This window comes from Haliotis rubra, unplaced genomic scaffold, assembly GCF_003918875.1.
Source record: "Haliotis rubra isolate DU_JTF1 unplaced genomic scaffold, ASM391887v1 Scf185, whole genome shotgun sequence".
NCBI lineage: Eukaryota > Metazoa > Mollusca > Gastropoda > Lepetellida > Haliotidae > Haliotis > Haliotis rubra.
In genome coordinates this window covers 1202233-1227791 of record NW_025765836.1, presented here as the reverse complement: position 1 = coordinate 1227791, position 25559 = coordinate 1202233, and the positions used below count along the sequence as shown (strand labels likewise).

Genomic DNA, 25559 nt, shown 5'->3' with positions numbered 1-25559 from the left:
TAGTTATATAAATGTATCACTGAATATAAGTTCTGACTCCAGGTGTTCATGAAAAAAGGTGAGCATGTCTTGCCCTTGCGTTAAATTGAAGTATTTTTTGCTTGACGTCGCAAAGCAGTGCTCCTAATAGACCATGAAATCAATTGCAATCTACCTGTCGTCATGAACCATGTATCAAGTGGAGTTCCGAGTTTTCATTGACACTATTCATTGTGTTAAAATGTGGGGACATTTTGAAATTGTACACTAGGATTGTAAACTAGGTATTTTACACACCAGCCACATAATAACCTGGTCTGAGCCAAAGAAATCAGTGACCACGGGACCACTCCATTCGCAAGACTGGCAACCGGATTGACTCGCGTCCAGTTTGGGGCACCTTTTGTAACCCTGGTAACCTAGGGGCTTACGTTGAGTTGACTGAACCAGTTCAACACACCTTTCTTACACAGGCAGTCTGCATAAGGTAACTAGAAAACATATATCCATATTCAATTAAAAAACTGACAAATGGAGTGGTTTTCTGAGAGATGTTAGCGCCACGACTGTCCGAAGTTTATATTGAGACAATTGCACGATAGTCTTGTGAAAGCGGTCTTTGACTGTGTTAACAGTGCAAGATATTGACCAAGTCAAACATGCATCCACATATGTTACACTTAATAAATAAACAGTCATTGTCTTTTTCTTTTTTTTTTATTTAAAAATAAATCACAAAAATGTTCTTAATTTTATTTTTTTATTTCCCACTTCAGCTGAATGCCGACATTTTTGGACGGATTTATTAGACAGAGGTAGTAAACAGGCCGCGTTGAAACAACATGCATCCAGCATAGGTTGTGTCCCCTGATCCCTTGAACACTAGATGTAGGTAATGGCAGTAATGTAGCGCTGATCACATATGCTTTGTATTAGTAAATCACAGTTTCTTAACATCCGCCTACTATTCTCCTCCGCCGCGGCATCGATGCTCCTTTCTCAATGTCGAAAACAAATAATAATAAATTGGTCCATGAGGTTAACAGAATGATATCTGGAAGGTACTTGAGTTTTATTAGATGAATGTTGAAGAATTTTCTAAAATTGTCTATATCTGTCATGAAATATGAGAAGACGTGTGCGGATGAATACGGAACTAGCCATCGGCTCAGCTGAAGCAAGCGGGCCCTATGTCAATACCAAATTCTTGATCTTCTCCCCCAACATCATATAGTCCTACATCCATAATTGGCATTCTTTCTATGCGGTGTCCGCGGCCGCGTACTTCTATTAGTGTTTGTCCCACGTTTCCACTGTATTCCTGAAATAGATATTTATATATTAGAAAAACTGGTACAAACTTATCTCATTGTTAGTGATTTTGGAACAAAAGTTGGACTGTTTGGTGATGGAATTAGTGCACAATTCTAACACTGGAATAACATTCTCTTGGTTCATAAAACAACATTTTCTACCACAAAGGTAAACACTGATATCAAGAACAGTTCCAAAGTTTATAATGTATTTGAAAACCAAATTCAATCTATTTTTCAGGTATGTGCAAACGTACCTTGCAAGTATCAGTCTTTACTCTAAATCTGTATGGTTTCTTGGCAATTGGTCCCATGATTTCCTCGTCGAAACTGCCAAGCCTCACAGCCTTCTTGTGGTTGCCTGCGGCTTGGTCGTAGATGACGACGGTGTTCATGCAGCTGATTGCGAGGTCTTGGCGAGCACGGGTGCTCATTTGGTGTAGGTACTTAATTTGAGACTTGTGCATTCCATAGTCGAACTGCAATTGAAAATGAATCACATGTTGCATCACAATGACCTAAACAATCAACAAACTGTGAACATAAAAATATATTTCTTTGTCTACCCGAGGTAGAGCACGAGTAGACCAAATGTCAAAATCTAAAATCATATTGCACAATCTTGCATTATCATGAACATAATACAAAAGGGCAACACATCATCATCGGCCTATCCTCTAAATTATTTTCAAGTTAAAAATGTTGCTTATGTCAAAAACTACTACAGGCATGCTCCATACCCGACCATAATCAAGTTGTAGCAGATGTTATTTAGATGGTATGTATTGGGGTGAAGACAATGCAAGATTACAAATACTGTTAAAAAACAGAATCACTAATCATTCTTTGAGGTAGTATGCAAACTTAGAGTATGTGTTATGCGAGTACATACAAAGCCGTTGGCATCGAAGGTTTCAGCGAACCACACGTGGGCCTCGGGGTTCTCCTTCCTTGTGAACCAGTGCTGTCTCTCATACTGCAACATGATAGAACAGGAGTAAACAAACCACGCCACATATACAATTGTCAAACACAACTGAACAGTTGTGAAGGAGTACAAATACCTACTGCGAGAATTTACATCTACGACCTATTAAAACATACAGAGGAAAACAGGAAGCGTTGCCCAGCAACTACATTCATTCTTACCCCAGTTTGGATTGGATGTAAGCAGGTCTCAGTCCTCTTTCCGTTGAAGATACATTCGGCCTCAAAAGCATCACTGATACCTCCACCATTAGGATCAATGAAGTACCAACCTGTATAAAGAACACAATACTTCCGGAATCTGCTTTGATAACTAAAACATATTCCTAACATAGGTATGGGAGCTTTATTTCTTATAAACCGTCGAAAATACTATACTTTTAGAACCTACTGTTGATACCTTAGACTTACACTACAGACGCTTACACGCTCAGACACATTTCTGGAATCACTGACCCAGTTCAAAGGTGATGTCAAAGGTCACACCGTTTTGTCGGTTCCGTTAGAAACGCATTCTAAAGACTTTCCAATTTCTATATAGTTACCCAATTAAAGGAATATCGGTTTCACATGTTCGAAACATAATACTTCGAATCTACATGAACTAAAAGAGCAGAATGTCAATGTTCATGAACCCGTACCGTTAGTGATTTCAGGGTTGTTCTTGAGCAGGTCATGGCAGGTACGTCCTGGGGCGTCCTTGGTTCCAGTGGGATCCCTCAGTTTCTTGATCTCCTCTTCAACATCCTTCAGAGCCTTGATGGCGTTACGTGCCTACACGAAAATAGTGAACACACAATGAGACACTCAATCAACGAGCGTGCATATGGTGTGCACAAACAAGGTATTCAACAGAACAGTTACAGAAATAAGTATTTAACAGTTGTACTCAATTAACTTTAACTAAATTGAATACTGACGTTTTTCGATTCTTGAAGTTCTTTTTATCAGTGAAGCTTCATTCTTTTGTTTCAATTTCATCCTGTTAATTGTTCCTTACAACATGATACAATATAAAAAATAGAACCTACCTCCTCTGGTTCACCCTCCTAAAAAATGAAAATAAATAACCATTCAATAATACAGATACATGTTTTTTTCTGAGGAATATGTATTTGTCAAAACGTCACCTTTAAATGGCTGTTCTGATAATTGCTAAACTATCAAATGAAGTGATGAAAAATCTTTATCAAACATAATGCGTGGATTCAAATGTTATGGCTTCAAAACATGCCAACGGATCTGTATTGTTGTAAAAAGTCAACTTACTGCAGATGGCACATCACCCTGTAAACAGAAACAATGATAGGACGATAAATACTTGGATTTAACGATTCGTCACTGTTATTCCTACAGTCAGTTCTCAGTTGTATACCCAGAGATCATTTTCAGGTTATCTGACATGTAGAACTAAAAGACATGAGTATCTATCAGTTTGGAGATATGTAATTATAAATAATAACGGTAACGCTTATGTTAAGATAGACAGAAGAAATGTTAGATTCCTTTAGTTTGGGAAAAGATATAATGTTACAATAATGTCCCATGTGTCATCGTGTAAAGATAAATACAGGGTTAAATTAGAGTTATCAGAACACAGATCGGGAAGTGAAGGTGGTTTCAAACACCCACCATGTAGCCAGGGCCCTTGGATCCGGTGGCCCAGCCGGTAATAGCACGGCCGTACACGCTCTCTCCTGGTGGTCCCTACAACAGATAAGCAATAGCCTGTAACAATACATTTTCCTTCTCACATTATTAAACGATAACTATGTCTTCATGACACAATCATCAACCTCTTACCAAGTTACATACTTAGTCATGAATCTTTAATTAGAGTTTTTCCGAACACTGTCGGAGATAGAGCATGCATGTATGCACAAGGCATATATACATAGTGTATAGAACGACGTTCCATTTCTTATAGATATTGTAACAATACAGAAAAGGTTACACTATATGTATTTATATGCATGGTTTCACTTACGGGGGGTCCTGGATTTCCGGGAAGACCGGCGGAACCCTGTGAAAGGAAAAGAAGCACAGAATAAATACACAGGTATATAATATGTAACACAGGATTATAAGCTATTTACAGAGCATTAACAGGGATAAATGTAACCTTAACACAACTAATTTACATAGCACTGGGCTTGTGAACCTTAACGTTAACACACACGTGCATATAACACAGGAACAGGGGCCTGTGACTGAGACAATCTAAGCATTAACATCATAAGTACAACATTTTACACCTCTTGTACACTTTGATTTGTGAAGAGTGGAAATCAAAATGGAACTTATCATTTACTTGAAGATAGTCCAATCTGCCGGTGATCAAAACATAATAAAACTAAGGTAGTTTCACAAATATACATACCCTTCTTCCATCTTCTCCACTGGGTCCACGGGGGCCCTGTCGTAGGCAAAATACAAAAAGATGAGACGACAAAATACATAAACGTTTACAAATTATACGAAAAATGCACGCGCTAGCAAAAGGATAAGTTTGCACGTTACCGTATTCAAGTGGGCAGAAAGGATACATAGACACCATTCTAGGTGAACTTATATAATGTGGTACGAAAACAAACAAAATCGTTGGCCGAAGCAGTTATTATGAATGTCGTTATCGTTTTTTTAATGTGTCCTCAATTGCCAATGCAAGCACATAATGGTTTCTTGAACTCTTTGGTAACAGGGTGTATGATTTAAGTAATCTCGTGAGAACATCCAATAAGTGGTTATGTAACATAAAGCCATGTGGATATGTACAACTCAAGAAAGACGAATAAAATACGAAATATTTCATCAAGTACTCACAGGGGCACCACGGGGGCCGTCGGGTCCATCTTCTCCGGCTATGCCAGGTTGTCCACGGACTCCGTCGTTACCCTAGCAGGAAAGATAACATGGAACTGAACACATATACATGAGATACGTGAGTAGCCATGTTGGAATTGATCTTCAGAGATCCATGCTTGTGGTAAAAATCGGTTAACTGTCACTAAAATCTGTTCATTTATAGACGCCGTCATTAAGCTGGAATATTTTTTTGCTGTTTTGCTTTCGGGAACAAAAAAAACCCAAACTAAGAACAACAAAACAAACAAACAAACACACACACACACACACACACCAAAAGAAAACCACACACAAAGAACTGTGAATTAAAGAAACAATACGTACTCTCTCTCCAGCCGGTCCACGAGGTCCTGGTGGACCATTCTCTCCAATTGGACCCTAAAAAACAGAAAATATAATTTTTAATATGCATTTGAGTTGCTTGAAAGTTACTTTACTTTTGGATGCTTTTGCAATTAGAGATAGTATACATCGTTACATAGCAATGTTTAGGGCAGTGTTATTGTAAGCAGGATATTGCAAGTTTATGAAGAAAGATGACATAGTCCTACGTACCTCGGGTCCAGGTAGACCAGGAAGTCCCATGTAGCCTGGATCACCCTTGTCTCCCTACAGCATTACAAGAAAAAACACAATGAATTGTTTACTCTCACTAATAATCTTTATAAAATAAAATTTCAGGCTTGCTGCTATTAATAAGTTTATCGAATATATAAGTTCGTAAATCGAGATTGGTTAAACATTTCCAATCCGAAAGAAGTATTTACATATATCAGTACATTTACTCACTTGACATAAAAAATGACTAATATATGTTTTTCAACGAAAGTACATATTGTCTTTGCCAATCTTGTCCGTCCCTGACATATATTCGTGCTGTATCACTTACAGTGTGTCCGGCATCTCCACCCTCGCCATCAATGCCTTGCTCTCCTTGAACTCCCTGCAACAGAAAAACTTATACTGATGCCATGCTAGTCATACTTCATGTGTTTTCCTTTCACATCTTGATTTTGCAAGACATATATCACCGACGACATCATGGTAACTTAATACAGTCACACCAGTGTTATTGTAAAATGGGTGACCGTTACCAAGCAACATTAACATATACACTTGATTTGAAAATGCGGGCACGTATTGAACTGGAAAATTCATTTTCTTTTATACTGTGTGGATGAAATTGGAGTTTCACTGTACATGATTCATGTTCAATGGAAATATGTGTCAGATGATTTAAAATATTTAATTTTAAGTACAAACTATGCATTACTTACGGGAGAACCTCTCAATCCCTGGGGTCCTCTGGGTCCAACAGGTCCAACTGATCCCTGCATATCGAGAAATGTATGTTAGCATGGTAAGAAATGTATTTACCATTAAGATACAAGATATGTCGAGGCGTGATAATACCTCAAGAGAAGAACAAGTGAGTAAAGGTCTGTGTGAGAAACATACAACTTTAACGACCGTGAAAGATAATGCAACCAATTACATATCTTGTGATGCTTAAAAAGGACACCAATGTGCAACTACGTCTGATACTTGTGGAATCTACCAGTAATGTTGACTGTATTACATTTTTTATCAATATTTCCACTGACTATTATTATGAGAACTGTCTTACCCTTTCTCCACGTGAGCCTGCCTCGCCTACTGGTCCGCTTGGTCCAGCAGGTCCCTGTAAATGAATATATTGGTTGTTACAAAATTGCCAGTGAATAGCAAATGTCATGGGAAAATGAAATACTTTCATTCTGCGCGTACTCGGTAAATATAACACGTCACTTGATGCATGCATCACAAAGTTGTGATCGGATTTCACAAACGCATGACACAACAGAAATATGACCGTTTCACATGACAGTGTTACTTCGGATATCTTTTACAAACCTCTGGGCATACAGTGAACCAGAAGTGAATGAGAAAACAAATATAACTCACCTGAAGTCCTGGTAGACCTATGGGTCCAACTCGCCCGGCATCTCCAACAAGTCCAGCCTCGCCTTGACGTCCTGGAAGACCAGCGGCGCCGTCAGCTCCGGGAGCTCCCTGATCAAGGAGAAGACCAAATCAATCACATGCATAGATTCTTCTAATGACGTTGTATTAAAATCATATAGCAAGGCTTTACATATAACGTTTAGAGTAACTGCTAAAACATACAGATGGTCCTGTGGGTCCGTTAATGCCGGGTCCTCCAACGGGTCCGGGGGGTCCAGCTTTTCCGGGAAGTCCATCGCTACCACGACGTCCATTAGTTCCACGAGCTCCCTGTGGATGAATCATACAGTGTAATCATTTCATGTTGTATGGCAATACTGTGTAATGTGAATGCTGTCCATGCCATATATAATAGAGATTCGTAATAGGCATCCCCTTTACTGTATCGACGTGGTTTCAATTGTGTTGGAATAATGATAGTACTTACATTAGGTCCTTGGGGTCCTCCGGGTCCAGTTTCACCAGGTGGTCCAGGCATACCTGGCTCACCGCGCTCTCCTGCGGCACCTGAAGGACCAGGGGGTCCAGATGATCCCTGTTATCATATGTAGACACATATCATTAGGTATATTGATTTTTCCTTGCAAAATGGTAATGCGCTCTCTTCTGAAAAGTGGCCCGCGTGTGGTTTACGGTTTGGATAGTGGCATTTTAAAGGCAACGTGTACAAACATGGAAAATATAGGTTTAATCAAAGGTCTACAAAATTTGAAATATAAAACATGATTGTTTGTGGTTTACTTACAGGTGAACCGTCTTCTCCACGGTTACCCTTCAGTCCTGGATTTCCGGGTTGTCCGGAAGCACCATTTCTGCCAGCCTGTCCCATGTTGCCAGTGGATCCACGTGATCCCTGTAAAACAAATAAATACATCTCAGTGCTTCTAACTGTATCGAGGGCGGATTCATTCTTAAGTTGCTTGATTAGAGAACCAGTCCTGACAAACGTTTGGTATTTTTGTTCCCAAATGAATGGGTCATTATGGCCTCTGTACTTTCATACTAATACTACAAGTAGATAATACATTAAAGAAAACGCTCAAGAACACACATGATTGCAACCTCATACTGACCTTGATACCAGGAGTGCCAGAGGGTCCAGCGGGCCCAGGGAGACCTTGTTGACCAGAGAGACCCTGGGATCCTGGGGCTCCGGGGGCACCTGGTTCACCGGGGATTCCAGCCACACCCTGCTCTCCTCGGGGACCCTTGCGACCTTGAATACCAGGAACTCCCTAGTGGAATGGATATGGAAAATGAAAATAGTTTGCAAAGACAAAACCTCAATGTGACAATATACAGTTTTACAATATACAGGGCAAACTCTAATTTAGACCTCATATACTAAAAGGCCTATGTTATACGGTCATTACGCAGACACATGGCGGGAAAGTAGTACATCTTGGTACTCACAGCTGGTCCCTGACTTCCGGGCTCACCAGAAGCTCCACCATCTCCTTGCTCTCCCTGAAATGCATTAAATAACGTTTTAGTTAACATGAACCGTTCTACTGAAACATTTATAATATTGTGGCTGCAGCAATATTTGTGTTGTAATTGTTGCTTCACACAAGCCTTATGCTCTATTAATTAAGTATCTATTAAGTAAATGTCTTATTTCAAAGCAGAGGTTATGAAAACAATGGTACCTTAGCTCCGGGCAGACCTGCCTCTCCCTTCATACCTGAACCTCCGGAAGGACCCTGGAGACAACGACAAAAAACGTTTGATTAGGATCATGTACATTGGAATGATTCCACAAAATTAATTCCTTATATTATAATTACTCCGTTAAAATATATAATCGAGAATCATTATGACTTACGGGAAGACCGGGGTATCCGGGCTCTCCGTCAGGACCAGCATTTCCGCGCTCTCCAGAGGCACCAGGGGGTCCAGATTGTCCACGGTAGCCAGGGTCACCAGGTTGTCCCTTCTCAGCAGGGGGACCGGCAAGACCAGGTGGGCCAGGCTCTCCTGGGGGACCAGCAAGACCAGGTCGGCCAGTGTTTCCATCAGGGCCTGGAGGGCCTGCCTCACCCTAAAGACAAAACAGATCCAAAGATATCAGGATTAGATGGACGTTAATATTCATTGACCCAAGCTCTCATTATGATAATTTATCGTGGATTACTTTAGCCTATTAATGGGTTTTCAGAAAGGGAGGGAAATACGGGAAAGCTGCTTACATCGTCTCCCTTAGCTCCTGCCTCTCCACCGGGACCTCGCTCTCCTGGCATACCCTGAAAACATTGATACACGTGTTTTAATACATGATTCATCAGGTTTCCTATTGTGATACATGCCATTTGAAAGTAAACATTGTTCATCATATCAACGACATGAAATTCTTCTCAACACAACTTGAAAACATCAACTTCTGATTGACTTGAAATGTCCTCAAAATTCGCTGTACTCACCATGGGTCCCTGGGGACCAACGTCACCCTGGACACCGATTTCTCCGGGAATACCCTGAAATAGAAGTATTTGAATGATTATTCGGACACTAACAGATAAATATAAAGCACGTGCTTATCGTATCTCATCCTTCCACAGAGAACAATTAACTAAACCCCTAACTTCATCGACAAATATTCCCACAAATAAAGCATTGTATTACCTAGAAAACATTATTTTTGTGGCACAGATGTATGCATAGATGTAATTTATTATACACTGCCTCTTGAGGAAATTATAGCTGCCACCTACTCTCTCGCCGTCATTTCCAGCGGGTCCAACTTGCCCGGGTGGTCCAGGCTCGCCAACAGGTCCCATACCTCCGCGTTCGCCTGGGAAACCACGCTCTCCCTGTGGCACACAAGAAAGAGCTATGTATGATGTGATAAAAAAACATATTAACAATCTCAATTAAACCACTCTGAAATAAACACACAATGAATTTACCATGACACGACTCCAGGTAAATTTAAAAAATGATGAACTTTCTGTACAATTTACTTTTATATATTTCCTCTTGAAAATCTGCGGTTAGAATCATCTAGTGCTATAATTACCCTGTTTCCAGTGCGTCCTGTTTGACCGGGTCCTCCGGGTGTGCCGGGCTCACCCTCAGTTCCAGCCTCTCCAGGGGGGCCGGGAAGACCTGGAGCTCCCTTGACATATGAAATGTTTCCATGTAAATATCATACTTTCAAAATTATATAATGAAGCAATCACAGAGACAAATGTTCGTTTGGAAATCGCCTGAAGGATACTACAAACGCAACACGCTATGTACTCACCTGGAATCCAGGTCCTCCAGGGGGTCCCTCAGCGCCTCTAGGGCCGGGCTCTCCCTGAAAGGGCAAAGTAGAATACTCTTCATAAATGCAATTTTTACAAAACACTATGAAATGTTAAGAATAAGACTCGTGAAGGTCCGGGTTAGAATGAGCCTTCAGTAACCGGTGATCGGGTGGTCAGGCTCGCTGACTTGATTGACACATGTCATCGGTTCCAAATAGTGGAGATCGATGCTCATGCTGTTGATCACTGGATTGTCCGGTCTAGACTCGATTATTTACAGACCGCCGCCTTATAGCTGGAATATTGCTGAGTGCGTCGTACAACTAAACTCACTCACTCACTGTTAAGAATAATATGAAAAGGTAAGCTATCAACGTAAATAAATTATTGTCTTGTGCATTTACAAGTTGCAAATTAACGTAGGTGAGCAGATTTACTGATGTGAGAGAGAAAGGGCAAATGATAATTCCTCATAATGTCAGCATTTATTTATCGGTGCACAATATCTGCTGAACTTTGAAGCTAAAACGTTGTTGTGACTTCTTCATCAACTGTTTAGTCAGAGAATCGATCTTCACTCATCGTACCTCGGGTCCAGGTGCTCCCTGGGGGCCCATTTCACCAGTTGGTCCGTTGTCGCCTGAGGGTCCACGTGGACCTTGTAGTCCGGGGTTTCCAGACTTGCCAGGGTTTCCCTGAAGTGTACAGAAAGTAATCAGCAACACAATAACGTTAGGAAATTGTAGGAAATATCAAGAAAGAAATTACCGGTGATATGGACCAATAACAACTTGTCTACTACCAACTGCTATTATTCCCTCGGTTATAGCATCTGGTGACTGCAGACTAACGCTTATACAACATTATATTTGACTGAACATATCTGGTACAAATATTTTTAGGTTGCATGGAAAATCCTCAGACATGAGATATACAAAACTAAAACCATTAACGTGCTCTTAGGCTAAACATTTCCCTCTTGACTGGAACGCTTGGAAGTAGAAATTCGAGAGTCCATTCGATATCATTGGCAGCGTCAGACTGCCATCTATGATGTGGCTGCTGCATATGTGACACGTACTCTCTCTCCAGTTGGGCCTTGAGCACCCTGCTGTCCTGGGGAACCTGAGGGTCCGGGGGCACCAATCTCGCCGGGGCGTCCATCGTTACCAGATGGACCCTGAAACAGGACAATAGATATAATTATTCAGGGCAATAATTAATATATTTTGATAAATGTTACTGTCGTTTTCAAAGTAATGAGCTCCACCTGTAATATACGTGTTGGAAGAAATAAACATATGCATATCAATATAATTCTTTAGTGAGGTCATGTAAGGTATTTAATGTAAGTGTATTATGTTTTATCTCTTGTTACTTACAGAAGGTCCAGGTGGTCCAGATTTTCCATCAGGTCCAGATGGTCCAACTGCACCCTGAAAAAGGAAAGCAAATACATACATACATGAATTCACCAGTATGGGATAATATTATTTTTTGTAAGTTTTCATTACCAAATAGAGATATAGAAGCTAAATTCACACAGGAAAACATAACTTTAGAGATTCTTTAAATTACATCATATCACGGGTAAGCACTGTCATCATCAATGAAGGTACAGGAGAAACTTTATACAAATTTTCGTACCGCCTCACCAGGGGGTCCGGGGGGACCTGGACGACCAGCCTCTCCCTAGAAGTAAATGAAACATACTATGCAGAAGACATTCATCAAACAGTACAACCATGAGCTAATATTTAAACAGATATTATGAAAACACTGCATTGCCATGATAATTACTTTCTATCAGCACAGGTGTAGATTTTGTTACTAGAGGGAGGGGGCTTCAGTGTGATTTGAAAATGTATATATCATATAGAAGCTGTGACTTCTCTCATCATGGATTTAGGTTTTGTAACCTAGTGAGGAAAGGAAAAAAAAGCGCAATAAGAACAAGGATAAACGTTTTTACTACATTTATATAATGACTTACAGTAAGCTTCATGTGCAAGAACCAAATCGTATTAACAGAAGGGGATACAAAGAGATGCAATGCATTGAACAATGTGATAGCGCATTCGTTTTCGCAGATGTGATACAGCAGATAACGACACGTGTGACCCTTACCATAGAGCCTGTCTGTCCCCTCTCTCCGCGGACTCCGGTTTCTCCATCTTCTCCCTTAGGTCCGGGGTTTCCTGGACTTCCTGGATTTCCACGCTCACCGGGAAGGCCCTGCGTTCATATGATAGTATATAATTGCATCTATAGGGACAGACATCCATTTACCATATTCATTATTGAATATTTCCAAATGATACTATCTCCCAACTATTTAGGAAATTACTCAAACATTCGTCGTGTTTTATTTTTAAACGTGAAAAGATATGTCTTATCAGAACATCTTGTGTGAACGTGCTTTGTATGTGAGGGATATACATTAACCTATCCTCCGACTTACCCTCTCTCCACCGGGACCCTGGGGTCCGGCGGCTCCAGCACCACCACGGCTGCCCTGCAAAACATCAAATGATGAAACTAAACGGAAGCATTATTCGAAGATATTGTCATGGTCTTTTCTGTACTTTCAGTCAGAATACGGCGGACAACTTTTATACTTTGTAAGTTATCATGTGGTCAGTACAAAAACGTTTTCTGTTTTCTGCAAATTTGTCTCTTAAACTGACAAAACAACGTGACATGTACATACACGTCTTCCCTGGGTTCCTGGGGGTCCTGGTTGTCCTCTGTCTCCAGGGGTACCTGGGGAACCCTTCAGACCTTGTTCTCCTTTGTATCCAGCTTGACCTTGGGCTCCCTGTGCAAATGGTTAAGATATCTTTTATCATCCAAAACTGAGATATTGCTTGTGTGAGAGATATCGTTTTGACAGTAGGTTTGTACAATGCCGAGCCGAGACAATGCTATGACGTCATGAACTTGATGACGTCACAATGCTATGACATCACTGCACTGCAGTTCTAATGGCAGTACCATGCTCAGAGATGTACATATTCCATTGAAAACTAATGAAGAGTGGTTTTTGATGATAAATAGAATAGAATTTCACCCTCGTGTCTTCTGATATCAAATATATCCCAATTAAATCGCAAGCCTCCGATATTTGTAACCTCGGATATTTGTGGTGATATATTTGATATCAAAAGACACTCGGGTGAGATTCTCTATATAATCACCCTTACAAGTTCGCATGTTTGATATTGTTTATTGGAGTCTAAGTTATACGGTATCTGATAGCCTGAATTTTAATATTATTAAATAAAATGCTTTATTGCATTCTACTTATAGTAAGAATCATCTATGCAAGTTTTGGCCAACGTGTAATTCTGAGGATTACTAAAAACTTACGGCGCCTCCCTTAAGACCAGGCAATCCAGGGCTTCCCAAAAGTCCAGGGGTCCACGGGGTCCAGGGAATCCTGGAGATCCTGCTGGGCCTGGGTCACCCTGAAGTGAAAATATAAACATGTAAGCTCAGTATTATGAATGTTAGGTCATATTATATAACACTCCCTCCCAATACAATTACAACATATAACAGAATGAATGCAATACAAAATGAATCAACTCAGACTTTGGTTTCTGCCTGAGATCACTGGCATGATGGTATATATCTTTTTGTTAAAATGTTGTTTCCTTGTCACATGCCTTATAATATATAGCTTCCTAAACAAGATGATATATTGCTTCTTAAACACGACCCCAAGGATACTTACAACGGTACCCTTCTCGCCATCACTTCCAGGCTGACCTGGTGGTCCGTTCAATCCGTCCTCTCCGTTAGCTCCAGCCATGCCATTTTCACCACGAGATCCCTGGGGTCCAACTCCTCCCTTAGGCCCCTTAGCACCAGCGTCTCCCTGAAAATTGCAAGTTTTATGTTACAGTCAACAAATAGCGTGATATGAATATAAAAGAATAATGGTATTCGTATTGACATTGCAAATAGTTGTTCTATCGTAGTGGACATTGCGGGCCTTGATTGCGATTCTTTCTGCTATCTATATGGTGCCTTTAGCTTATCACTATGCCTATTAAAAATGTCAACCAAGGTTACGTTTTCTGTCATTAAAACACAACTAATGACCATTCATTAGGCATCAATAAATTGAAACTTCTGCTCATATTGGGCGTTTACACACATGCCTGCACATACTTGTTTATTTTTACTGAGCAACAGATTAATAAAAGTGTAAAGTGGTTATAGAAACAAATTCCTCCTTACCTTAGCTCCAACCATTCCTGGTGATCCAGGGGGGCCGGACGCACCCATTGCTCCAGGAGCTCCAGGTTGTCCAGGAAGACCATCAACACCACGAAGACCTGATTGTCCAGAAGAACCATCAGGACCCCTCTCGCCAGACTGACCACGGGGTCCAACTGGGCCAGGTGCTCCAGATGGACCTGGGGCACCGACGGCACCCTAAAGAAAAAAAAAAAAAGTTCGTAGTCGACCTCATGTTTTATTTTCAGACACAGGCTTCTTTCGTTTGTACTATACACCAGTATGTTTTTTCTCTCGTGAAAATATACAACCATCCAAATGATACATTCAATTGTCTATAGCTTGATATATATTATATAGTATTGTATGTGGTTTGGGCATGGCATGCAAGTCTCACATTATTTTAGCAAAGGAAGAGATGATTTGTATGAATCAATTAATGCAAAGAACTACTTACACTCTCTCCTGAAATACCCTGTTCTCCGCGTTTTCCGGGGAAGCCGTTGAAACCCTGAAAAGAACAAAGAAACACAATTTTGCTAAAGAAGGGGATAACATTTCCAGAAAATGCCCCAGACAAACGTAATGTTTGGTAGACAATTCCCGCCAACTATTCATTCATATAATTATTCACCATGACATCTTATGAGTGCCCTATAATAGATGATCTTATATTAAATTAAATTAATGCACTGATATTGTTAGATCTTTAATGTTTGTGAACTGTGTTGACAAGACTTACTCTGTGTCCCTTAGAGCCAGGAAGTCCAGGCATACCAGATGGTCCAGGGGCTCCCTGAAGAAGTAATCACAGGACCTGTGTATATGACCTAGTTGGCATATAACTTCATAGCTCCGATATGATCCCATTATCGGAAATAATAAATATAAGTAAACTAATAATTTTTTTCGACTTTTGATAGAATGATACTTCGAATATATTATACACAAATATATCAAATACAATAGCCTCAAACGCAATTCAGCATATAAATATTTAAAAAAATGCACAAGGCAAATGACAAGAATGTATTTTACCCTAGCGCCGGGGAGACCAGGAGCGCCTGCTTCACCATTACGTCCACCGTCGCCCTGAAATCACAACAAAAACTGAAAGTTGTCCTCTAAGCGTATTGGGTGACAAAAAGAATATAAGCGTCGAATCTCTATCACATCGGATAAGCAGAATGAATGTAATGTAATGATGTATTTGGTTGTACTCTCACCTCAGGTCCGCGAGATCCAGATGGGCCTGGAGGTCCACGGCTTCCGGGTGCTCCCTACAAGTTCAGAACAATTTCAAATATAAGACTTATTCAGGAAAGATATATCGATAGATTTTACACAATTAACCCCAGACTGTTCCCTTTTACTCCAGACAATTCACCCCAAAACCGTTCTTCATATAAACTATTCATGATTATTTAAAACATAGGTGTTAAATCTGAGAATGGTCAAATCATTCGGAACATACACAACAACAATGACGAAGATTCTATTATTAATTTAAATCTTATAACAATATTTATAATAATAGGCAGTCTACTGTAAATCTTAAGTGTAAAGAACATCTATTACGAAGCGACAAGGGATACGAACCTGTGGTCCGCTGTCTCCAGTTTCGCCTCTGATTCCACGGCCTCCTTGGGGTCCCTGAAATTCAGCACAATTACAGATAATAAAAACATAAAGGTTTATAAACCAGTTGGTTTTGAAGCATTTATGCACCACTGGACATGAACTCAATTGTTTTACTGTTTAACATCTGTCAGTTTTATACCAAAACTTACGTTGGGTCCTGGGGATCCAGTCAATCCACGTGGTCCAATGGGACCCTGAAATCATATATATGAAAGTGATACAAATATGGACACACTACAGATATCTCGATAATATTGAACACGCTTTATGGATAGCTACTTCATTATTTCGTGAGTGCGACGTTTCGATACAGATTTTTGTACCGTCCCAATTTCTAAAATGCTACTCAATTAGGATATCTCGGTAGTTAGCAGAAATAGGAAGACATTCTCCAGAAGGAGTATGAGTATTTTAGAGCTCCCGATATTTCCACATAGACAGACTTTCTTAGAAGATATAATCTCAACGGGATCAACAGAAAGAGAATGAAAGATATGCTGGACATAGGCTCTCGTTCAGAGCCTGATATGATGTGCAGCATTTAAAACAATTATTCAGTCGATGAGTCAACAATAATGTGACGATAATGTTTTGCTTTTTGCTTGGTACAGTTATATCATTCATACACAACACTATTCATTATATATAGCAATATGAAAACAAACATGATAAGTGAGATGAAGTGATATAAGTGGCATGATGACCAGAAAGTCATGAACTTGCTGTATTTGCATACAGAGTAAGCATTGCTTTTATGGAGATTGTAACTATGGTTCAATTTGGCTTTGGGACTTTCAAAAGGTGGACGTATATTTGGTACTTTTCTGGAATATATATATATTCCTTTGTTATATATACCTTTTGTATATTATTTCCTTTGATAAATATCAAGTTCAGAAAAAACATTGCGTTTTCATGAAAGCCCAGGAGGACTGTTTTCGGATCCAGGTATATAATAGTGTCTGTTTTGTTTTCAATCCAATTTAAAAGGTCTTGCCACAATCTATTTACATATCTACATTCAAACATCAGATGAACAATGGTTTCTTTTTCAGTAGTGGTGATTCTGTTATATTATAATTGTATAGGTTTTATTGGTTGTGAGAATTCTGTGGACAATACGATATTGAAACTATCTTTCGTTAGTGTTATGAAAAGCTCTAAATGGTATAAAATGATAGCTATTCCATAAGTCAGGTAGAAAATTGAGATGAAGGTCTTTTCCCCATTTACATTGATAACCTAAACTTGGAATCGAGTTAACCTTGATTAGAAGCATTGTGTAGAAAATATTGCAGCCTTTCGTATTTTCATAGAGTATTTTTACATTCGTGTAAAATAAAGGGTAAATGTCTTTGATATAGTTTCCTACTTACAACTTGAGCTTGAAGATACTGAGGTCCGAAGGCGGCTCCACCAGCCTTGTTGGAGAACCGTCTGGCGTAGTAGCGGCGGTAAGCCTGGTCAGCTGACTGAGGGGAAATGGCAGGGGATCACATGAAACGTCCATCGTTACGTAGTATATGCCTAAACACATTTGCACACACAAGATTCTCTTGCATAGATGGCTTTATTGCTTCCTCGCTTTATCTTTTATTTGGGCCATGCAATATTATATCATTTAGCACTACCTAGTGTGCATAAGATCAGAGAATGACTGAATTAGAGGGAGAGGGACTTACCATTTCGCTCTCTCCTGGGGAGCCGGGGGGTCCGGGGACGGCATTAATTCCATCAGCGCCAGGCTCTCCCTGGAAGTCAGATCAACAGCTACATGCAACTGGGATATAACATAGCAGTCAATGTACCACCAAAAAAGACGTATGTATGAACGGTAATGACTATTATTGAAAATTCATGCTGTTTTGAACTAAGACGTAGTTCCGCTAGGCATTCATATCGGTAAGATAAAGTGCAGTGATACCTTGAACAATTTCTGATAATGACAACTGCCGTCCTCTTTGTAACTTTTGCTAGCTAGTTTAGGTGTCAAGGAATTTATCGATCCCATTGGTTCACCTGGTATCACCACTGATGGAAATGTGCTGTCGGAGTAGTGAAAAGGACCATGTTCTCTCACGATTATGGAATGATTCTTGTTGTTTTCATTCTTATGTGTCAGGGATACGAGTAACATCTCTTGTGCCTTTTTACTTGTATTTTCATCATGTTTGTTTTGAAGAATATTCTTGCTACGTCTAAAGAAAACGAGAGGGAGGGAGAGTGGTTGAATTTTCAGCAACAGTTTCCAACATAGTCTGTCTCACAGTTCCTTAACCACAGCAGTCACAAGCACGGCCCTTTTCACAAAATAAAAGCCCTGAACGAAGGAGGTCTAGAATTTCCTCAGGTTCTAAATGTCCCAGCTCACTGGGGCTCCTGTTTTTGGAACAGTTTGGTTCTATCAAAATGCTATATTTTCAGTGACTATATGTTAGTCTACTTATACTCACTTGCTCTCCCTTTGGACCTTGTATGCCTCGTATTCCATCCTCGCCAGGCAGACCCTGAAATATAGCAACGACAAATATATTATCCATGCTCAAACAACAAACACGTAATCGGAAGTGCCTTAAATCACTGTATTTATCACTAAAACAAGACGAAGGACTATCAGGCAACTTGTCACAACAACTGGTGATGATGACTTACTATGACGGCAGCCATGACTCTCATCTTTTTCTGCAAAGAAAAAAAACACACCATGAAATATCCACAACATCATGACAACAAACGAGACCAATGAAATGTTCAATGTTGAAAGAAACATGAGATAACATTTAAAACATAGTTATTTATTATTTTGTTACAGTCGAATAATAGTTCAGTCCGTCACAATTTGTGTGTTATAACGTTAAATGTTGTTACGACAAATCTGTATTTGTATCTGTTTTGCAGATACCTACCTGCTCTTTGGTGAGAGCGGAGGCTGAAAGGATAAAGCGCTGTGTCAAAAGTTACACATTCATAATATACTATATGAACAGTATATGTACATACCAATGATAGATGAACTAACATAGTAATTATAATAAACGTGATCAAAGTGTTACTAACATGATACCCATACAGAATAATTGAAGTTTGTCTATTGCTTGTATCTTACATTATTAGATATTACTTTCAAATGGTTTCGTTTGACTGTATGAACGAGACCGGTGAAGCTTCGGGTTAGAATACTGATCTGCACTTACCCATGCTTGTCATAAGAGGCGACTAACGGGATAGGGTGGTCAGGCTCGCTGACTTGGTTGATACATGTCATCGGTTCCCAGTTGCGCAGATCGATGCTCATGCTGTTGATCACTGGATTGTCTGGTCCAAACTCGATTATTTACAGACCGCCGCCATAGAGCTGGAATATTGCTGAGTGCGGCGTAAAACTAAACTCACTCACTCACTCACTGCATGAACGAAATCCGGTGACATTCTAATAAGGGTAATAGTCAACGTCTCATGAGTAATTATTTAAACGTTCAAAATAATCACTGCATATTAAAGTGGTTGACAGAAGCAGAAAGAACCGTTGAAGATGCAACGAATGTACATGAACTTCCACATACAGTTATTGCTTTGACGAATGTGTGTGTATGTGTATGTTAACCAGGGCCTACTTTCACAAAGCACTAAGGTGATCGTAAGTCCCTAAGGTAACCTTAGAGTTAAAGAATGGGCGTTAAGGTTAACCTTAGTAAAGATTGTTTCATGAAAGGAGACCCTGGACGTTCACATAGTATCTGGGAGAGTTACTTCCACATTCTGTCATCAATAGCGTCAGTATATCTCAATACTAAAACAATTTCTCCAAACATTATCCTTATCGAAACAACAACGTGACTAATTTCTCTCACAACGCGAGACCATTCGAACACCGGATTTAAGTAAATTAACTTGACAGTTACCACGATTAAGTACGCAATTCGAATACCGGATTTAAGTTTAAGCATGGTTTTAAATCATTCCTAAACTTACTTATATTTCATTGACCATCTCATCTATATAATAATAAAAATACAATCTATTGAGCAGGATGTTAGTCGTACTTACCGTAACCGTCACAGTCAGCAAGGAAAGAACAAAGGGCCTCGCCATTGTCGCAAATACATTCAAAACATTTGTCCTCTTTATTTGGTAGCCAAACTGCTCCGTTTTCGTATTGAACTCCTTGATATGTGCACCCTGAAAATATAAGGATGAATGTTAGACGCAAATAGGATGAAACCCTGCACACAGATAAACCACAGATACACCGTCTAGTTGAATGATGTTTGTTGGTTTGTTGTTTAACGCCGCACTCAGCAACATTCAAGATATGTGGGGTTGCCTGGAAAAACATTGAGTGTGGACCGGAAAATCCAGTGATCAACAGCATGAGCACCGATGTTTGGATACGATTCCATTAATCGCCTAATACGACAAGCATGGGTTCCTGAAGACCAATTATAACCCGGTTCTTCATGGGTGAATTCAGTGGGAAAGTGATCCAGAGCACCTTGAGCTGGAACACCTGTTGTTTGAGCATAGGGACATTTCACCAGCAGAACTATGATTAGAATTATATGTTTATTTTATTATGGAGTGTATTTACTCTTACAGTATATCAAATCTTATGTGATGTAGAAGCTCCAAGTAGAATCTAGTATTGCTTTAAACCAAAGAAATAAGCCATAACTCCACAGGAATCGCTCGAATCAAGACTTCAACTTTTATTTTATTATTATTATATTATTAGCTGTGAGTGTACTTCGACAGAACAGAAAGTAAAGGGAATGCAACCATTGGCTCCATCACCGCGGGTGACAAGTCAGCTTACTAAGTAACGTTATCAACCAAAGCATCGCTGAAAAGAGCTTGCTTTTAGGGGGCAGTTTGAGTTGGACCAAATGGGCGAGGAGAGTTTCGTTTTCTCCAAATTGAGAGTATTCCAGTTCATTTAAAGAATGGATTTTAAAAGATTGAATGTTAGCGATGAAGAACGGTTAGAGACAAATTAACGTATGCGTCAATGCGATAAAAATGTAAGCTATCTCTGCCAAAATGGTCAACACCAACAAATATTCTTCAGGAAGCACGCCAGTATTGCAATGTGTGGGTTACTTAACAACACATTTTAAGGACTGCTGTATGACTGTCACGAAATAGTTCAAAGGAGACATTACTCAAATATGTTACACATATTGACGTCTATAACCCAAAATGTTGATAAAGCAAATGGAATATCGAAATCTGAAAAATAAATTCGACAAATCTAGATTTAGGATTTTGTGTCATACAGTCTTGTCGAATTCGAATTTCTCTTCGCCGTCCACAAGAGAACTATGCCCTGCATGTCCGGCATATTTGTATAAGGTGACTGTATGTGCGATTGTTCAGCCCATGTTGAACGAAATGCATCCCATGTGAATGGAATTGTATTGTTATATACAGAAGCATGTGCGATTGCTTCCACATGTGCAGCTCTGACTTCAATTTGCAAGTCTGGCCAGGATTTGGCGAGGGTGAGGAATGTGGGTGGATATGGAATCCTGGTTAAGTATCTTAATGAGGGGTTAATATTCAGATGATACATTTAACTTTCTCCATAGCGACACGCACTCTGACTCCCCTGGATGTCTGTCATATGCTTATGATAATCTGTATTCTCTTTACGCTTTTACAGTTTAATCATATATATATATATATATACACACACACATGGCAATTATAATTATGACTTTATGACGTGACAATAACAATAGTAGTCACAATGTCACTGTTATTGTGACGTCATAACTGTCATTTACTCCCTGAAGAAATTACTGAAACATGTAGGAGTTGAATTAGCTCTGTGTTTTTTTCAATCTAATTATATATAACTAACTTTATACCTGTGAACTTTTTTTCATACATCTTTCATATATATAAATATATGTATATAATGTGTGTGTGTGTGTGTTCTCAGTGTGCTGTGATTAGGCATTATGTTTGATGTTCATAAGAATAGCGTCAGATAACCAAATAATGATAATTAGGAGTGCGAAAGGAAATGAAAAGCCTTAATTGGAAAGAATTGATTTGAATACAGTCTTTAATAACGTGACAACAATATTTTGTGGAAAAAGATTCCAAAGAACAATGATTAAATACTGTTTAAGGTGTATGCGTGCTTATACTTTATTTCATCTGGGGAGATTCTTCACAGGGCCCAATATTCGTCACTCACTCACATACATGTAATGTGTTTGCAAGGAACAGCTCTGTAAAGCAAGGGAGATAACTGAGCTGAAGCGTTAAATGGCAAATAGAAATGCCGCTTTTCACAATATCCCAGGAACATCGCTACACTACAACTGGGCGTCACATGTGCACATGTGGTGAATCGAAGCCTGGTCATCGGCGTGACGTGTGAGTGAGTTTAGTTTTACGCCGCACTCAGCAATATTCCAGCTATATGGCGGCGGTCTGTAAATAATCGAGTCTGGACCAGACAATCCAGTGATCAACAGCATGAGCATCGATCTGCGCAATTGGAAACCGATGACATGTATCAACCAAGTCAGCGAGCCTGACCATCCGATCCCGTTAGTCGCCTCTTACGACAAGCATGGGTTACTGAAGATCAATTCTATCACGGACCTTCACGGGTGCGTGCCGTGTGGATGTCAACCACTTGGCATGCTCACCGCCCGAATGAACATAGCTTATAATAGGTGGTTTGTAAGTGAGTGACAGGTGTTGTACGACGGGAGAACATACCACTGCCACATACATGTAGACCAGACAAACCATTGGCTCATACTATATACAATGATCTATGCCGTTTCTTTGTGATTACAAACAATCAGCCGGACAGTTGTTTAGTGATTATCTTCTATTGTAGTATATTCATTCAACCCTTAACAAACCCGTTTGCAGTGGTATAGTAGGTATTTAAGTACATATTTGACATTTTGCTTCTTAAATGAATTATATTTTAGATATCTATTGGTATGACAATACATAAATTAAAATCTGCTAACTAGTCCACCATATCTGGCAGTCCTAAGTCAGATATTATGTGGTGCATAGTGACGTTACCAAATGCCATGCCACCCAAATACCTTAGCTAATGACTAACAAGACATGTTTATTACTGGAAACCAGTCTGTATAAACATACGCTCTCTGCAAAGGTTATCAAAACGTATGTGCCTTACATTAAAAACAGATGATCATTGTTTTATACCAAAACAAACATGTTCCCAAAGCACAGATCACGGAAGAATCCGCATTTTTGCATTTTACAGAAAAGAAAACCCAGCCAAGCCTTTTCATAAACTGTTTTTGTAAATTTTTCGGTCATTACTTTGGGTATGAATAGTGAAATGTAACAATAGACTATGTCAATAAGTTATAGACTGAATTCAAGGAAATCTACGATAAGAATTTCGGTATATCGGATACAAATTCGAAAATAATAGAAGCAATGACAGTAATATTATATAACCTCTCGTTGGGTATTGCAAAATTGTTTGGTGTTTCAGGGTTGATTTGAACAAGTGGACTGAATTGACCTAGTTGAAGGAGCTTTATTGAAACACAACAGAGCAAAGACAGTCTCATCAAACGTAGCAACAGATGTAATTTGAAAACATTTTTAACCCGACAATTGTTCAATTTTATTCGTCAGTGGAGAACCAAATCCAAGTGGTTATCTGATTACAACTGAGTTCCACAGTTAGGAAAGTGATATTCGATATCACAACCCACAACCATAATAAACTACAGTTACAAGCTTCAAGGAATGAGATGAGGTGAGTTGAGAAGTTGCATTATTTCAGCCATGTTGCAATCAGACCAAATTTACACATATGCACAAGTCCATCAGTCAGACTCAAAAATAAAAATAAAAAAAATTAATTAAGATAATTTGTATTAATACCCTGTACCCAACTTGGAACTTCAAAAGCAAAATGATAATCGTTGTTATTAATAGGTTGCAATGCATCAGAGTAACTGCTGTTGATGTGCACATATGCACATTAAGGATGAGTATACCCGCTCTTAATTAGAATGTAATGTTGTAATCTTAATTATATGTAATGCATACAAGGGCTGAGATGACTGAAGAAGTGAAGAAGAAATGAATACCAATACAACAGCGACTAAACTAATAAATTCCCCGGTTGAGATTCGCTGACAAAGAATTCCACGTTTACAATTGCTGACGTGGTGATACGTGGCAGCCATGTTGCTGACCCAGGGTGACCTAGATTTGGTGCCAAATGTCACGTGACATAATAATCTGTCATTGGCCGCAGTTCAGCCTAACATGTCCGATCAACAGGTGGACCGTACCATCAGGACAAATATACAAAAATAATGTAATAATGTAATAAGAATAATTACGTTGCCAAACTTTACTTTCACTTTAAGGTAAGTTTGTATACATTTAGAGATATTTCTAAATAACTTAACACTACAACTGTCGCAGGCACTATACACTAAGTAACAAATGCATGAATTAGACAAATACGAAAATACGTATCCTAAATATATGGCATACATGTTGTCAATGACATTTCGAGTAAGGAAAATAATGTAGAAATTCATCGACGTTGTAAATGTAATACTGTTTCAATCACATAAACACTATCGCATTGTCACATACATGGTTATACAAAGAAACAGAAACATCGGTCAGCATCAAACTCAAAAGCATCATAAAATGACAAATAAATGATATAATTCTCCTACCTCGATCTTTCTCCGGGGCGGCTGCCACTGTAACAACCAGCAGAACAACTACACAGACACACTCCTGAAGGCGCATGGTGAACGCCGTTCTATAGTCCCTTCCCACACGTACAACTGTTAAACCATCCAAACTAATAAATAGGTGGAATTGGTTGCTTTCTTTGGGTAAGAAGCCGAAAAGGCTTCTTTTTAACTAGGAAGAGCCGAGCTAGCAAGCGTTACCGCCTGCAACAACGGGTTCCTAGGACAATTTATAATTTCTGGCGTGCAGCCTTCCAGGACTGCGACCAGAGTCTTTTGAATATGCTCGAGTTTTAATATACCCTAAGAAAAAAGTTAACCAATCAGGACTCCAGAATAGGACGAGCTCTGACCCCCAAACTGACTATGAGCCAGGCCTGCCTCCCTCTTTCAAAGCTCCATGCAGTGTTCCTCTCAGCGTTGTAACCCTGCCCCCCTCGTTCAGTCCCCGGTTCCAGATTCTGCTGCAGTCAGCTGGCGAGCTCATCAATTTCAACCACTGGATGTCTTTGACCTTTCTCTGACCACCACTTAACACAGAA

At 39.5% G+C, this 25559-nt stretch overlaps 1 protein-coding gene across 1 annotated transcript; it reads right to left on the bottom strand.

Annotated features, from left to right (window-relative positions):
- Positions 1–725: 725 nt before the first annotated feature.
- LOC124273869 (fibril-forming collagen alpha chain-like) lies at positions 726–25287 on the bottom strand. The gene is given in 53 exon segments (XM_046709210.1): positions 726–1300; positions 1550–1771; positions 2185–2268; positions 2442–2551; positions 2921–3053; positions 3311–3328; positions 3549–3566; positions 3912–3986; positions 4267–4302; positions 4660–4695; positions 5103–5174; positions 5469–5522; positions 5700–5753; positions 6034–6087; positions 6422–6475; positions 6772–6825; positions 7089–7196; positions 7311–7418; positions 7576–7683; positions 7894–8001; positions 8222–8383; positions 8562–8615; positions 8798–8851; positions 8974–9189; positions 9338–9391; positions 9569–9622; positions 9860–9958; positions 10165–10263; positions 10393–10446; positions 10984–11091; positions 11478–11576; positions 11779–11832; positions 12044–12088; positions 12524–12631; positions 12858–12911; positions 13107–13214; positions 13766–13815; positions 13818–13863; positions 14133–14276; positions 14642–14839; positions 15099–15152; positions 15384–15437; positions 15680–15733; positions 15868–15921; positions 16241–16294; positions 16432–16476; positions 17659–17754; positions 17965–18033; positions 18736–18789; positions 18935–18964; positions 19189–19211; positions 20330–20461; positions 24997–25287. Coding segments are annotated over 53 exon segments (4314 nt in total). The 5' UTR covers positions 25073–25287; the 3' UTR covers positions 726–1147.
- Between the last annotated feature and the right edge of the window lie 272 nt (positions 25288–25559).